The 17818-nt window shown below is 33.5% G+C and overlaps 1 protein-coding gene across 1 annotated transcript in view; it reads left to right on the top strand.

Moving 5' to 3' along the window:
• The first annotated feature begins 14318 nt into the window (after positions 1-14318).
• Positions 14319-17818, top strand: part of LOC120349594 — a 158208-nt gene continuing 154708 nt past the window's right edge. Inside the window, exons 1-2 of the mRNA XM_039420008.1 lie at positions 14319-14328; positions 14896-14964. Of these exons, the coding sequence (XP_039275942.1) occupies positions 14319-14328; positions 14896-14964 (79 nt within the window). The remainder of the gene's footprint in view (positions 14329-14895; positions 14965-17818) is intronic.

Here is a 17818-nt window from a genome sequence, read left to right as displayed (position 1 = left end):
CCAGAAATGAGACTTATGCTAGTTGATAGGGCTTATAAATAGCTATCCATGATATAAATTTGAAGAAAATCGTTAGAGCCATTTTCGATAAAAACGTGAAAAACAAGGTTTTTTAGTAATTATCCGCCATTTTTTCCGCCATCTTGAATTGAATTTCTTATTGTCGGGTCCTCATGGTATAGGGACCTTAAGTTTAAAATTTCAAGTCGATCGGTTAATTAGGAATGGAGTTATCGTGTTCACAGACATACACACACACACACATACACACATACACACATACACACACACAGACCAATACCCAAAAATCATGTTTTTGGACTCAGGGGACCTTGAAACGTATAGAAAACTTGAAATTGGGGTACCTTAATTTTTTTTGGAAAGCAATACTTTCCTTACCTATGGTAGTAGGGCAAGGAAAGTAAAAATCGGTCCAGTCATTTTTGAAAAAAATCGTGAAAAACATGGTTTTTTAGTAATTATCTGCCATTTTTCAAGAATATTACAGAGCTTATGCAATTTTCCCAGAAATGATACTCAAGTCAGTTGATAGGGCTTATGAGCTATCCATAAATTTGAAGAAAATCGTTAAAGCAGTTTTCGAGAACACCGTGAAAAACATGGTTTTTTTGTCATTTTCCTCAAGAATATCACGGAGCTCCTGAAATTTTCCCAGAAATGAGACTCATGTGAGTTGATAGAGCTTGTAAATGGCTATACATTATATAATTTTTAAGAAAATCGTTAAAACCGTTTTCGAGAAAACATTGAAAAACATGGTTTTTTAGTCATTATCCGCCATTTTTCTCAAGAATATTTCGGAGCTCCTGAAATTTTCCCAAGAATGAGACTCATGTCAGTTGATAGGGCCTATAAATAGCTATCCATGGTATGAATTTGAAGAAAATCGTTAGAGCCGTTTTCGAGAAAAACGTGAAAAACATGGTTTTTTAGTATAATTATCCGCAATTTTTTCCGCCAACTTGAATTGAATTTTATTGAATTTCTTACTGTCGGATCATCATGGTTTAAGGGCCTTTAGTTTGAAATTTCAAGTCAATCGTTTAATTAGGAATGGAGTTATCGTGTTCACAGACATACACACACACACATACACACACAGAGACCTACACCCAAAAATCACGTGTTTGGACTCAGGGGACCTTGAAACGTATAGAAAACTTGAAATAAGGGTACCTTAATTTTTTTGGGGAAAGCAATACTTTCCTTACCTATATGGTAATAGGGAAGGAAAGTAAAATTAATTACAATAATAAAACATTTTTGTGAAAATTCATCCTGAAAATGAAAATGATGGGTGATATGAATGAATCAAATCTGCAGAATTCACAGGGAAGTGAAAAATATGAAAAGTATAATAGTGGAGGATATTAAGGCTTGCTGAGGGGTGAGGATGTAGAATATCGAAGATTATGGATATGAAGGAGCCTGATTTTCGGTGGGGTTCGGTGAGAGAGAGAAAGGAAGAGAAAGAGAGTAAGGGAGTGAAATAACGAGAGAGGAAGAGAGAGAGTGAGAGTGTGTGTTGGAGGTGTACTGATAGATGTTCGTGACATTACTTCCTGGCAATCATCACTAATTACACTTGCTGAGAGTGCAGTAGAGTGAGAAAGAAGATGCAAGTCCTTAGATCTGTGAGATGAGAGGATGGGCAGGATTTGGAGAAGAACTGGAGAACAAGTGGTTGAAGTTTGCAAAAGCAGAAGAGACTTATTCATGCCTATGTCAGCCAGTATTAGTCATGAATTTGCCATCAACAAAATTAACTGTCTGACGTTACGTTAGACACAAGTTAGCACAACTTCAAATTCCAGTCACTCCGAATAAATGCACACACTATATGGTAGAATATGAATTCCTTCAACTCTCCGATAAACAGAGTCTCCTAAACTCCAGTTGAGATACCAATCAATTAACTGGAAAAACGTAGTTTTAGTTTTGTCATATCTACATTTATTCAAATTATACACAGTGTGAAAGAGTTTCAACGTACCAATTAATTACCTGATCTTATTCACTACCTCCGTAAACGAAGCCATAGTGCATTCTGGTGACGTCAGCACAGGTAGGTCTCCTACAACAATAAAAACACTAGCTGATATAGACAGCTGAAATCAACAAATTTTTATTGGTGTAGGAGCCCTACCTGTGCTGACGTTACCATCAACAGGTTGATAGAATTGGCTAACTCGCAACTCGCTGACTCCATGTTCAACTGCCATATAATCAATTTGGCAATTCTTGTTGGCAACTTCCGTTGACAACTGTTGTCGGCAACTTTTGTCGGCAACTCCAATTGGCAACTTCCGTTGACAACTCTTCTTGACAACTTTCGTTGACAACTCTCGTCGGCAACTTTTGTCGGCAACTTTTGTCGGCAGCTTTTGTTGACAACTATTGTTGGCAACTTCCGTTGGCAACTTTTGTTGGCATTTTTTGTTGACAACTTATGTCTTGAACTCCTGTCGGTAACTTTTGTAGGCAACTTTCGTTGACAACTATTGTTGGCAACTTTTGGATACAATATTGCAAGGGATAATACTGCAATAATGAAATATAATTGATCATTTTTAACAAGTATCACCCATCTAATAGAACATCAGGTATACCGTTATGTGCTTTCCTCGATAGAAAACATTGTGAAGGCTATTCTCCTAATAAAATTCTCCACATTATATAATCTATATAATAAGAGAGAGTAGGGTTGTGTTTGTTCGTGTGTTCGTTTGTTCGTTTGTTCGCATCAAAACATGTCAACTTGTGGATTGCATACCGGAAAAACGGGAATGATTTAGATCTCCAAATTTTGAACATAGATTCTAAAAATATCAATCTCGTGCACCTGGAAGCCCAAATTTCAATTCTCCTTCTAGATTTTTCAGAATTAATGTTCAAATTCATCTATTCTACCGTAGGCTACATGAAGTTCCATAGCCCAAAGTGTGTTTTTTATGAGCAGGTTATAATGGTGTTATAAGACTACCATTTACGAACGTTTATGTATGTAGCGCAGCGGTAAAACGCTTGATTACGGAGCGATAGTTCCTCGGTTCGAATCCCTGATGCATCCCATTTTTTTTGTTCTTAATTTTTTCCCTGGAAACGTATTATTATCAATTATTTTTTGAAGGAATTTGTTTTCATTACTATTGAACTTGGATTTTATCAAATAATTATTTTTAATGTGAAATTTTGCCACCAGTACAAATGAATTGGACGTAGTCTTCATGCTGTAGGCCTATGATTGAATTTCATAAGAAAAACATGAATAGATCACAATAAAATAAGTAATAATTTATATTATTCAGTTATAATGTACTATCGGAACAAATTCCCAGTGAAACGAGTATTTTAGGTATTTTGTTTGGAATCGGGAAAACAAAAGGCTGCCTGATTCAAATTGAGGAGGATCCTAATCGAACTAAAATTTATTGATGTATTGGAAAAATCAATATGATTCTGTGAGGTTTTCAAGTATTATGTATTCTTCAGTTTTCTATACTAACTTATAATAAAGGAAAGAACTGGCTTATACACGTAAGGAATAGGGAATTATGTTTGACGCATCATCACGTCTGAAATATACTCAACTGATTAATTTGAAATTTTGCATATAGATTCTTCATTAACCGAGGATGGTTATAGGCCTATTTTCAAATTTCGAATTTTTTATTACGTCAAGTTTTCATTTTTCAGTTTTATAATAGACCCTTGCGAAGCACGGGTTACCTACCAGTTGTACTATAAATATTCTCCTCTATAAATCGGCCACACTATTCTCCTATCTCCCATCACCGTCATTATAACGTGGACCTCGCTATACACTATACTCCGTACAAAATTACTTTGGACTTGGGAGGGATATGCGTAGCAGAGAAGGCATAGCCTACAGAGGTAGGCGAAGTTGGCGTTCTGAACCGGCCAGCATTCTCTAATTTCTAGTGAGTATTCACGTTAAACTCGCGGAGATTTCTCTCTGGAAGCATTAAGTCGACTGACTCTAATCGAAAAATTGGCAACTGCGCTTCCCTTCCACCTATGACTCTATCCATCACTGTAATATGGCTGATCTCCCTCCATTTCTCTGCGCCGTGTATTCCTCAAAGTCAGAAGTGATTTCGTATATGGCGTATATTCAGTATTTTATCCTCTTTGGTAGGCTACGTGTCATTATAACGTGGACCTCATTTTACACAGTACAGTATTTCTTCCTCTTTGTTAGGAGGAGTAAGATATGTGAGATATTTCTTACAAAATATCTTTTGTAAGATATTGATTTCACAAGAAACATCAATCGATATTATTAAAAATATTATTTGTTGAGAGTATCATTTTAAATTATTTTTCAATCGATTAGATTAATTTGGTGTGATTATTCCATTCAGTCCCTCCATTCAATGGAGTTTTAAAATGGGAATAAAAGTAATAAAACAGCTTTCCTCATCCGTTTCCAGTGTAGAGCTAATGAGGAACATCATGCTCCCTGTTTTTTCTCAGCAATTCTCATTAAAAGGGGACAGAAAAGTCGTAAATAATTGGATAGAAATAATTTTTCCGGATTTGTGGAACGTTTTTCTGGCCTAGAGGATCCCTTCTCCTGTTATAAGCTGCTTGGAGACCAATTAATTTTCACCTTAGTGGTGAGAACAGACTGTCAACAGTTTTGCCTCTCAACTGAGTAGGCTACCATAATATTATGCCCAGTCAACGTAGGTAGGCAATCTCCTACAACAGGAATCATTCTCCTATCACCATCACCTATTATCTATATTATCTATTTTATATAGTTATTATAAATTGGTTTTTCATATCATATATAGTTCAATAATTATTTTCTTAGTCTATATTATGTAAATTCATCTATAATTTTGCTGTATTGTAAGCTATTATATATAAGTGTATAAGCCAGTATAAATTGTAATCTACATATATAAAGTACCCAATCAATCAATCAATCAATCAATCAATCACCTAGAAACTCATTGAATTGAATTAGAAACGTGGTGTGAACCAATCAAGTTCTCTCTTTTGAAAGGTTGAAGTGTGAATCTCAAGAATCCTTCATTGTGATAAGAATGGTAAAACAACCATCTCTAGTTTGAGTGACATTCATTTTTTCCAAATTTCAATTGTGCTAGAAACAGCTGATCAAATAACTCTTCATCACTTGTGTCATAGTAATATTATCGCGTCGTATGATAATAGTGTATTTAATGGTAATTTATCATAAACTTGCAGGGCACCCGGGCTTCGCCACTGGAATTAAAAGATAGAGTACCTATTTGAGTGATATTCATAACCCGCAATTGGACGCACTGTTTCTCAATATAATATCTATAAGATATAATATATCTTATATTATAACCGTGTAAGCAAAAAATTAAAAAATACAACTTTTAAGTCACCCTTATCAAAAATATGGGCCTTCAAATATTAAATCAACTGTGCGACCTGACTTGAATCATCAAATGAATTCAATCCTGATGTAAATAATAATGTATTCTTCTCTAATTTATCATATTCACATTATCCTTTTAGCACAAGGGTACCATACCGGTAGTAATGGGGACTTCCGATATATATGTTCTTAATTATTATTTAACGAAAATCCTAAATAATGTCTAAATAATCCTAATGTCTGCAGTAGCAGAGGTCTTCGGGGTGATTTGCAGCATTTATTTAGGATTTTCGTTAAATAATAATTATATATTAATTAGCATTTGAATAAATGCATTCTCTATTTAATTCCATCTATGTTTTTACCTTCACTACTATCAACAGAGCTGATAGTGGTGTATGCAGAGTATGCAGAACGACAACAATTCTTAAAACAATACCTTTGTCAATATTGTTCTATTGTTGCGAAACTGAGATTTCACACTCTACACTATAAAGCTGCTGCAACAGTCGCAGAAAAATGCATAAAACTGTGAAATTATTCATCAAATGAAGAGAGTTTTACTCATAATGTAAAATGTGTTCAATGTCAGAAGAGTTAAGACCTTTCATGTACCAAGGTCAAGGACCCTTCATAATTTCTGCTCTCCACTTAACAGAGTTCTGAGGCTATTCAATAGCGTTTGTGAAGGTGTTGATGTGCATGGCCCTATTAGTGAGGTTAGAAGGCACATCATTGAGGTTATCCCTCATTGATTTCAGTGGCAGAATAGGGTAATTTAATATGATGTTCATACTCCTTATTAAGTTTATAGAGTGAATCAAACATACAGTTTAAACTCCTCAATTATTATACTTGAATATTTGTTGTTATTAACGTATTTTTCTTCTCTTTTCCTCTGTTTTCATCAATTTTCTTTCCACAGTGGTACATGTTCCCCCTTAACCTGTTTCTATGCTCAATTGTATTCTTTTTATAACTTATTATCCTCATTCTGTACTTATTACTAATACTTGGATTACTTTCAATTACTTATGCTTTCCTCATATTTTTCTTATGTATTTGTAAATTGCATGTACTGTATCTCTTATTTTTTTAGTAACTTGCTTAATACGATTGTAAATTGTAGTGAAGACTGTTTTGGGCCTTCTTCTTTGTTCTGTAATGAAAAAATAATCATCAGCCTGGATTTTTTAATGGATTTTTAAAAAGGATAAGAGCGAAAATTGGAGGCAAATGTGTTTTTGTTTTAAAAATATCATAATATAATATATAAATATCATATTTTAAAATACCTTCAAGAGCGGATATCTCGAAAACTATAGACGATATAGAAAATCGTGAACCATGAATATTGTAGGGGAATTCTGAGAAATTCTGTAAATTAAAATTTTGTACGGGATAGCCATGTCTGTAAGACGCAAAGTTTTGAAACCAAGAAAAAAATGTTACCTTTGAGCACCACCACCATCACCCAGTTAGTACATGGAGTAGGAGTGGGTGGTTTTCATTTATGTTCACCTTTTCAATATCCTAAACAGAACTTAAGGGGTTAAAATTCCTCTTCCACACTCTTCCCTCTATTACCCATTGAAATCGTTGACTGGACTACCTATATGAAAACTGGATGACAGTAAACTGTAGCACAAAGTAGAAGGAATGACTTCTTCTCTGTGCTGTAGTCTACCTGTTGCTTAACATAATACTTGTTCAGTGAACGTGTACGCTACCTACTGGGTAAAATGTAAACTACATCAAAGTTGTCACTCCGTCTAGAAAGAGAACAAGTTCTCTGAAAGATCATAAAAACCATCTACACTGTGTATTCCTAATGTTTGCCATAGATTATCTATACAGTAACTTATCTGATAATAAGTCTGTCGATTCAGTTCATGTTGAAGTACACGTCATAGTGGCAGTATTAAATACTCATGAACTGTATTAGCTTATAGTGAGGCTCACGTTATAATGGCAGTGAAGAAATATAGAAATATAGACTGATTTGACACTGTGGAGTACATTGTTGTGGTGACTGTGTATGACAGAAGTCGATTTTTATAGATTCAAAAATTACAAAGTACAAATTTTGATAAGCATTGGTGTTGCTATCCTCATCTATCATCCGACAAAGCAGATAGCGCTATCCTTCTCAAGCTCAACAGAGATGCCAGATCGCTTTTTAACAATATAGGAATATTGTTACTCAATGTATTATCCGATCATTGAAAAATATTTCTTTTTGACGAATATGATAATTGATTGTTCTTAGCAAGAGTGAACAGTTGATATCACATGAAAATACTGGTATAATATATTCTCTAGAGAAGCCAGTGGTAAGGCAGATAATCGGCAACGTTGCTCTTCTATATTTCTTCACTGCCATTATAACGTGAGCCTCACTATAAGCTAATACAGTTCATGAGTGTAAAAGCTAGAAGAGATGAATTAATTAGCATACAAAATTATTAATTGATTGACGTCAAGACTGATTTGACACTGTGGAGTACATTGTTGTGGTGACTGTGTATGACAGAAGTCGATTTTTATAGATTCAAAAATTACAAGTTTGATAAAAAAGTGTGGGCAATCATTTTTCCAGCAAAGGAATTCGAGCATTCGGGTGAGTCTCCAATAAATTATCAATGGTTGAACCGTTGAATGATTTTATAGATGACTTTGATGCAAGGGAAGTGTAGCTAAACTTTGAATGCATAACATTAATATTTATTATAGGTCTCAGCTACTGTAAAGGATGCAATCTCTTTTCATTCATTTATTGGGTACCATCAACGTCGTGTCTCATCTGTATTTTTGATAATTACAAAAGAATATTTCATGTTCTATTACCGTAATCCATATACAGACTTAAACACGTATTTTGAATACTTATTTCCAAAAACCTTCTTCACTACTTCCATTTATTTCATTAATCTGTATTATTTTATGGCGAATAAATGAATTTGGATGTGGGCTAAAACATAGCATATTGGAATGGAAAACAGGCGAAAGCCTGGAATCCTCCTATTCCTGAAAGCATTTTCGATCCGAAAATTAAATAAAAGCTGAGTTTCCCACCCTCTTAGAGGGTCATTCTCCCAAAACTCCCAAGGAATCTTTTTGGAGCTTTCCCCCCCAGCCCACTAAGACATAAAAAATGCAGGTAATCACAGGAAATCAATTATCTCTGTAACCATTGATCGGGAAGAATTCTATTATAATTATGTCATTCGATTTGTTGCATTATGGACTAAAATATTGGTTTTACTTTTTTTTCAATAAAATTTACATTTAATTATAAAAAAAATATTATAATTATGATAGTGAAACACTTCTCTTAGCTTTGTAGATTTTTCTAATGTTCCAATGAACTTAATAAGCTCATTAATATGTAACCTTCAATTTCGGGAATGTGCAATCTCAAATGCCACGATCATACAACATCTGATTCACAATGAGAAATATATAATTATTGAGGGAACAAAAACAAGCATCTACTTAACATGATTTTTTTAAGAATTCAATTACAAATGTCTACTCAAGTCATTTAAATGTTTGAACAATATTACAATATTCAGGAATCTTGAAAAAAATCAAGACGCTTTCAAACTTCGCTAAATTTTATATAGATATTTTATTTGCTCTCGTAAACTTGCAATGAATTTGAAAAATCACCAAATTTGTTAATATGAAAAACTGTGTTGAACATGAACCAGATTTGGACAATTAGCCCGTCAATAAAGGTTTTTTCGATCCGAAAATTAAATAAAAGCTGAATTTCCCACTATCGATAGAATCCTCCCAGAGAGTCATTCTCCCAGAAGATTCAAGAAATCCCCTTGGAGCTTTCCCACCCAGCACCATAAACATAAAAAATGCAGGTAATCACGGGAAATCAATTATCTCTGTAACCATTGATTGGAGACAGTTCTATTATACGTCATTCGATTTGTTACACTATGGACTACAATATTAGTTTTATTTATTTTTCCAATAAAATGGACATTTTTGATAAAATAATATAAATATGTAGATAATTATGTAATTATGTTTGCGATTTGATTTTTTGCTTTCTTCGATTAACTTCAAAGCAAGTGATTTTAAAGAATAATGAGTCAAATAGTTAGTTCAGTCACTTTCCTTGCAAATCCATTGATGTATATTGTTATGTATTTACGAATCAATTTGACGCCGTGGAAGAAGAATCTGTCGACGTGGTACAGCGCGGCTGACTCTCTTCACCATATAAACAGCAAACAGGAAATCAATTATCTTTGTAATCATTAATCGGAGAAAAATCTTTCATATGTCATTCGATTCCTCACATTACGGAATACATTATTAGTCGTATCCATTCCCTCAACAAACAGTTTGCTGTTTGAAATCAAACAGTTTGAAATCAAACAGTTTCTTCGATAAAATAATATATATATGTTAAAATTTAGGGTTTTTTCGATTTGAATTTTTTTGTTTTCTCCGATTAACATCGAAGCAAGTAATTTTTAAGGAAAATGAGTTCAATAATTAATGTAGCCACATTCATAACAAATCCATTGATGTATATTGTTATGTATTTGCGGTTCGATTTGACGCTGTGGAAGGGGAAACAGCTGACACGGTACTGCTTGACTGACTCTCTTCACCATAGTAAACAGTAATTAGTACTGCTTTCTAAGATGCATCTCGTTTATACTATTGCGCTCGAAACTAAACAAAGGACTAAATTCTAGTAAAGTGAAATCATAACCCTATTTTGGTCTTTAAAAATGCTATCTAAATTTGGGAAAGAAATAGTACAAGGATTATCCTTAGTTTTTCTCTCCCAATCAGTGCTTCTTTGTGAAAAAAATGGATAAATAAATTTAAAAAAATAAAAAATAAATAAAACTATCAATTTTGTCTATTGTTTTGACTAAATTTACACTTCTTAGTTCTCTAAATTCTAAATATTAAAATGTTTGAGACTCAACCAAGTTGATTACAGCAATTTATTCAGCTTTCAATGCCAGTTCAGAAAATCAATATTTTTCTACGTGAAATGATTTATTTTAATGCCACTATTACAATACGGTGATCATATTGCAGTCTATGTTTTGAATGAAATGTGATAATTAACTCATCATTTTGTTGTTATAATATATGTGCTTAATCATGCATTCTATGACAGACAAAGATATTGTTTGCAACCGATAAAATTTTCATACTATTACATGATATAATAAATATAGCCTATATAATGTGTATGATCATAATTCTATGCAATAATTCATCATAAGTTATGAATGTCAAAAACTGAGATAAATATTGGATTACAATAGAGTCAACAGTGGCAATTTCCTGAAAAATCATAGCGTGCAGTGTTTGTTGTTTTCCACAGTTAATATTCTCCATCCAGGTTGATAATAGACCTACAGTTGAGGCAAATATATATGAAAGCTGCGGCATCAAAAAATTATACATTGGGCTTGTTGTGTTGAAACTTTCTATGATTCTCTCTGTAAAGTAGCTCATCTTCCGTTCTTACTAGATGAATCTACATATCTAAACAGTCCAATATGGATTCAGTAGATTCTAAAGATGGAAGCCATGTAATCATACAAATTAAGGAAGTGTAAGCATGCATAAAAAGTAGAAAAACATAAAAGTGTTTTATATTCTAACACAGAATACAATATTCAATACAATACATTAATACAAAAAGAATACTTTAAATACTAAATACAAAATACAATACAATACATTCTACCACATTATGCTGTATTCTGTGATTCTACCCTCGTAATCAAAAGTTGATCAGTAGGATAGAAAATATCGAATATTCAATATTGAAAACCAGATGTACGGTCCATTAGAAATGGAAAATTCGTAAATAATCATGAACCAAGTTCAAAGTAGCCTTCCGTATAAGATGAATTGGAAGATGATTCATCATCTTCCATTATTTGTTAACACAGGCGGTAATTTTGAACTGTGGGCTATTTTGTCAAAGAGTGTGTGGGAAGAGAAATTTACATTATCATTTAGGAGACTGTTGGGAAATTGTTTTGTGTGGTTGTAGATTTCATATTGTTCCAATACATTGAGTTTTCTGCTTTTTTGTGAGATATGGAGGATTTCAAGATTGGTGGCGATTTCGGTGTATGTGTGGCCTGTTGATATAATATGGTCAGCAAAATTTGAGTGGCTATGTGGTTTATTAATGGCTCTGATGTGCTCTTTATATCTTGTCTGAAAGTCACGTCCAGTCTGTCCGATATACAGTTTACTATAATCATTACATTTCAATTTGTAGATGCCTGGTTGTTCAAATCTCTGTTTGTTTGTTTGGTAATTTTGAAAATGTTTTCTCAGTGAATTTGTTGTTTTAAAGGCGATTCTGTATTTTTTGAGTTTCTTAAAAGATTATGCTCCTTTCTGTGATTTTTGTTGTAGTATGTGAGTGTGATGAATTTTTGGTCATTTTCCATATTATTCTTTGTTGATGATTTTGTTCTTATTTTGTGGAGTAGGTTGTCGACTAGAGTGGATGAGTATCCATTTTGTTGGGCAATGAATTTGATCGTGTTGAGCTCTTGAGCTTTGACTTTGAGCTTGGACTTTTGGGAGAATGACCCTCTGGCAGGGTTCTATCAATGGTGAGAGATTCAGCTTTTATTTAATTTTCTGATCGAAAAAACCTTTATTGACTGCGCTGATATTCCAAATCGGGTTTATGTTCAACACAGTTTATCATATTAACAAATTTGATGATTTTGCAAATTCATTGCAAGTCTACGAAAGCAAATAAAAAAATCTGGTGTGGCTCACTCACACAACTTTCCTTGCCGTTATGAAAATTGATCACTGATGCTAGTGTTCCCGCGCATCTCAAGTCTACTATTCAAATATTTGAGCCAGCTGGTGACAGGGCAATAACGCTGGAGACACACATGAGGTCTGCTATCTCTTCATAGTGGATGATTTAATAGAATCAACAATAATTTGCAATTGAATAATCACATTTTCTCGAATTTAAAGCTTATTTTCAATTTTAGGTGAAAATGTTACTGAACATTAATTGTAGAGATTTTCATGCTCAATCAACTCCACTTGATTTTCTTTGTTTCAATTGTATCTGAAGCCTGATAATTGGAAATCTATCTGCATTGATGGGGCGGAGCTCCTGAAATTTTCACAGATATGGGACTTGTGGCAGTTGATAGAGCTTATCGATGACTTTTTTAGGTATGAATTTATGATCAAAATCGTTGGAGCCGTTTCCGAAAAAATCACGAAAAACCCTGTTTTTGAAACATTTTCGCCATTTTAGCCGCTATCTTGAATTGCATTTGATCGAAATTGTTCGTGACGGATCCTTATAGTGAAAGGACCTTAAGTTCCAAATTTCAAGTCATTCCGTTAATTGGGAGATGAGATATCGTGTACACAGACGCACATACACTCATACACACACACACACACACACACACACACACACACACACACATACAGACCAATACCCAAAAACCAGTTTTTTTGGACTCAGGGGACCTTGAAACGTATATAAATTTAGAAATTTGGGTACCTTAATTTTTTTCGGAAAGCAATACTTTCCTTACCTATGTTAATAGGACAAGGAAAGTAATATCTATATAACATTTAGCAAAGGTTGAAAACGTCTTGAATCTTTTTTTAAGATTCCTAGTTATTGTAATATTGTTCAATCATTTAAACATCATTATACTCATGACTTGAGTAGACATTTGTAATTGGATTCTCATCAAAATCATGTTAAGTAGATGTTTGTGCTTGTTCCCACAATATCTATTTCTCATAGTGAATTATATGTTGTACTAGCTGTCAGGCTCGCTTCGCTCGCCATATCCGTCTAGCCACGTTCATACAACATATAATTCACTATGAGAAATAGATATTGTGGGAATGAACGTGGCATTTGAGATTGTACATTTCCGAAATTTAAGGTTACATATTAATGAGCTTATCAAGTTCATTGAATGATTTGAAAAATTTACGAAGCTAAGAGAAGTGTTCCACGATCATAATTATAATTTGTAGAATTTTCAACAGCTACAAGTTTTTATGTTGCTCAAATCTATTATTATTTCAGAGGATGTTGAAAAACATTGAAGATTTAGAATATAATCCATTCATTTCCAATGTTTTTCTATCATTAATAAGTAAAGTTGAATATCATCATCATTCGTAGAATATTGAGGTTATGAAATGCAGAACTTTCTGCTATTGTAGAGAAATTTCTTCTCATTAACTCTCATAAATTACTTTTTTGAATCAAAGAGAACGACTAGCATTCAAATTTCCACAATAAAAGAATTTATTCACTCAATGTGACAACAGATCTTCCGGCAGGTCTGCAATCTTCCTGGTTGAAGATTCCTGTGAATTTTGAACATTACCTGTAATTAGCAGTTTTTCTTTCTTAAACCCATTAAATTGAATCTGAGCGAAACTTTAAACACTTTTTTCCTTGATAACGGTTTCGGATATCTGAAAAAAATTGAATTATTATTGGATAATAATTATTGTGAATTGGGCATCAACAATATCGACCCACCAAACACACATCTACAAGAAATACAAGAATCAAGAATCTTACTGGCCATAAAACAACATTACAAAAATGTAAGCAATAGGCTTCGTCAATAATAAGTAAGATATCACAAGTTGGACTATAAAAACGAACAAATTTACAAATACACATTGAAATATTGTAGTAAAATATCACAAGTTAGACTATAGAAACGAAAAAATTCACACATATATATTGAAATATTCCAGGTACTCATTAACAGAATAGAAAGCTTCAGACTCGAGTCATTTATCAGCAGCAATACAAAACGTTTTCAATGGTAGCTGTTTAACAATATCTGGTAGTAAATTTAACATGCGAATTTGTAGGTAGCTACTTTCGACTTTTTAGAGTTTTAGTCAATTAACTGTAGGTCTAGTTATATCATCCCTATGTCTAGTGTAATGTGAATGTATAGAAATATTTTTAGGAGAATTAGACAGATTTTTCTTTACAGAGATTGAATTATAATATATATATACAGACAAGGCAAGGTCATTTATTTTGTGTTCAAAAGCAACCCCAAACACCACAAATAATTATTGTCCATGTAGTTGATAGTTGAAAAACGTATTATTATTGAATTTTTGTATTCCCACAAATAATCTGGAGAACGTCGTTCAAGACACGTGGTGATCAGTGACACGACACGTGGCCAAATAGTGCCACGACACGTAAACAAATAGAAACAGAACACGTAGCCAAATAGAAACACTACACGTAAACAAATAGTAACATAACACGTATCCAAATAGAAACACTACACGTAAACAAATAGAAACAGAACACATATCCAAATAGAAACACTACACGTATCCAACTGCTCAAAGCATTTTGGTTTAAAAGACTTGGATGAGTTCACGACACTTGGCCATTTTGCCTTGTCTGTGAGCTAGTCTTGTCTGTGAGCTAGACTGCGTTGGACATTGTTGGGTACCGTATACTGTTGGACATCGTTTCAGTAAGTTGCATCATTTCATTTTCATGATTATTTTCTTCTCCTCATCCTTCTTTATTCTACTCCATTATCATCATTTCTCTTAACTCAATCATTTTCATTCTTTTAACATCATTCATCTCCACCTTTTTCGTATCTTGAATCCAAGTTTACACTAGAGTTTTCAACAAAATTGGTAATTTGTTCCCAATTCTTTTAAAAGCACGGCTACATTTAACTTGAAGGAAAATAGACAACTTTTTCGTAGATAACTATTTGTGAAGAACATTTTTTCATAATTGTGGTGTAAACGTGGCCTTAGAAATCATATTATCGTTGAGAATCCCTTTTAATTTATTTCAAATTCTGGTCTAAATTTATTTAAATTGGATTCCAGTTACCTATTTTCAGATCATACCATATATATATGCTTCAAAACTGATTTGAAGCATTCAACTTCAACTCTTGATGTTACCTTACCTTTAAATTTCTCACGATGCTTTTTACTGCCTTTTCCTCTTAATTTGTTTTTTAAAGCTCAACTAAAGTGTGTTGACATTACTCTTTTTTTGTACTTGTCGATTTCATGTTTTACTAATCGTTTCTGAGTAGCTAACATCGAGATAAATACTACTAATACTATGTAGTATTTATATCGATGGTAGCTAAAGTGGTTGAGTCTAGTACTCCAATGGGCTTCAATGATATATTATGTAGTGAATATTTCGATATGTGAAAATATGATTGAGGTCAAATTTCCTATCGACACGGCATCCCCTTGAAGCAGAGCGACGTCTCTCTTCTCTTCATCTCCTCACTCTTTTATTCCATCTCCATCTTTTCTATGATTTGTTCATATTATTATTCATTTGTATTTCAGCTTTGTAGATTATTGTAGTTGATCTTTTAGCAACTCATACCTACGCACAAAAATTCCCTTGCGGGTATCATGTTTCTTCATCCAATATACTGTTTAATAATAGGGCCTACTTTTATTAATAATAGACTACTATTCTACCTAGAGCGATCATTAAGTCACGCACATCAAAATAACATCGGCTGTGAAAAGTGCGTGTGGCTATCATAAGATAATAACATAAGTTATGTATATAGAGAACATACCGTAAGTGGTGATTTAATGTGTACAACAGTGCTCTAGTATTGTTTTGTGTCACGATAATACTATTACCTATTTATTTATTTGTTCATACATTTACAAATCATATGAATATGATCCGGAAAGAACAGGCTCAGCCCAAATCTATTCAGTTCCCAAATTTTGATGAATAATAACATGTCCGAAAAAAATAGGTTATGTTCCTATGTTATATTATTATATTCTATTATATTACAAAGGTTACTACCGTATGTTCTAAAATGTGTTATCAATTTTTTCTAAATTTTTTAATTGCACATTTTTTGCAATATACCAAAAACTACAGAATTGACAAAATTGAAACCAGTTTCATTGGATTCCTCCTCAAATTTTACATAAGATTACACTATAATTGTAGCCATGAGAATATCTTAAAGTGCCCCATACACTAGGGAATTTGGATCGGCCAACTTGGTTCGGGGAACCAAGTTTGTGTAGGATTTGCCCACACACTGTAGTGGGGAAAGCGAACAACCGTTGTTACTTCAGTGTCTTTCGTGGTCTAGAGATGAGCGTTTTAGAGTTTGCAGCTGCTGTAGAAAGAAAAGATATTGAATATATATAGATAGAATGTAACACCCTGGTGAACGAACCGAACAAAGTTTTCAATCTAGATTGAAGACCAAGTTTGTCACGAATTTAGTTCGCGGTTCGCCAACTTTCAACATACACTGGGGAACAAGTTCGCCGATCCAAGTTCCCAAGTGTATGGGACCCTTCTGAAAATTGAAAATCGTTCAAAAACTTTCAACTTTCCATCATGTTTGTTCAGCTAATCCTTTGAAATTGTCAATAATGTGATACAAGGTCTTAATGCTGGATTACTCGGCCAATATACTGAATTGCCCCCATCATTCATGTTTGAAATGATCAATCAATTATACAGTGTCCGAAAATCAAAGTGCCAGAGTTCGGGAATAGGTTCTATGGGTCAAAACAAAGAGAAATTGTGGAATTATTTTTATTCCTGAAACGTTTCGTTTACGAGATATTCGCCATTTTGTTTTTTTTTTACAAAATGATTTTTGTCTTCAAAGTTTTCCAACCGATCGGTATAAAAATCGGTAGGTATGTTCAAATAAGAGAGATGAACTGTAGTAAGAATATTCAACTTTGTCCAACTCGATACTTCAAAATGGCGGCCATTTAAAACTTTTAATCCAAAATTGCGAGAGAACGGTGATAGAGAAATTCACCAATAACAAGTTTTTTCAGGAAATTTATGTACAAACAGTCAACATCAAAGAACTGAAGATTATAACACAAGTTAGCAAAACTTCAAATTCCAGTCACCCCGAATAAATACACACACTACATAGTAGAATGAATTCCTTCAACTCTCCGATAAATAGAGTTTTCTAAACCCCAGTTGAGGTATCAATTAATTTACTGGGAAAAAGCTTTGTCATATCCACATTTATTATTCATATTCCACTCGATCTTATTCACTACCACGAAGCCATAGTGCATTCTGGTGACGTCACCACAGGTAGGTCTCCTACAACAATAAAAACACTAGCTGATATAGATCAGCTGAAATCAACAAATTTTTATTGGTGTAGGAGCCCTACCTGTGCTGACGTTAGAATTGGCTAACTCGGAACTCGCTGACTCCATGTTCAACTGCCATATATATATATATATATATATAATCAATTTGGCATTTCTTGTTGGCAACTCCCGTTGACAACTGTTGTCGGCAACTTTTGTCGGCAACTCCAA

This window comes from Nilaparvata lugens, chromosome 2 (assembly GCF_014356525.2).
Source record: "Nilaparvata lugens isolate BPH chromosome 2, ASM1435652v1, whole genome shotgun sequence".
NCBI lineage: Eukaryota > Metazoa > Arthropoda > Insecta > Hemiptera > Delphacidae > Nilaparvata > Nilaparvata lugens.
Note: the sequence above shows the minus strand (reverse complement) of the source record. Positions and strands in the feature narration are given on the sequence as shown.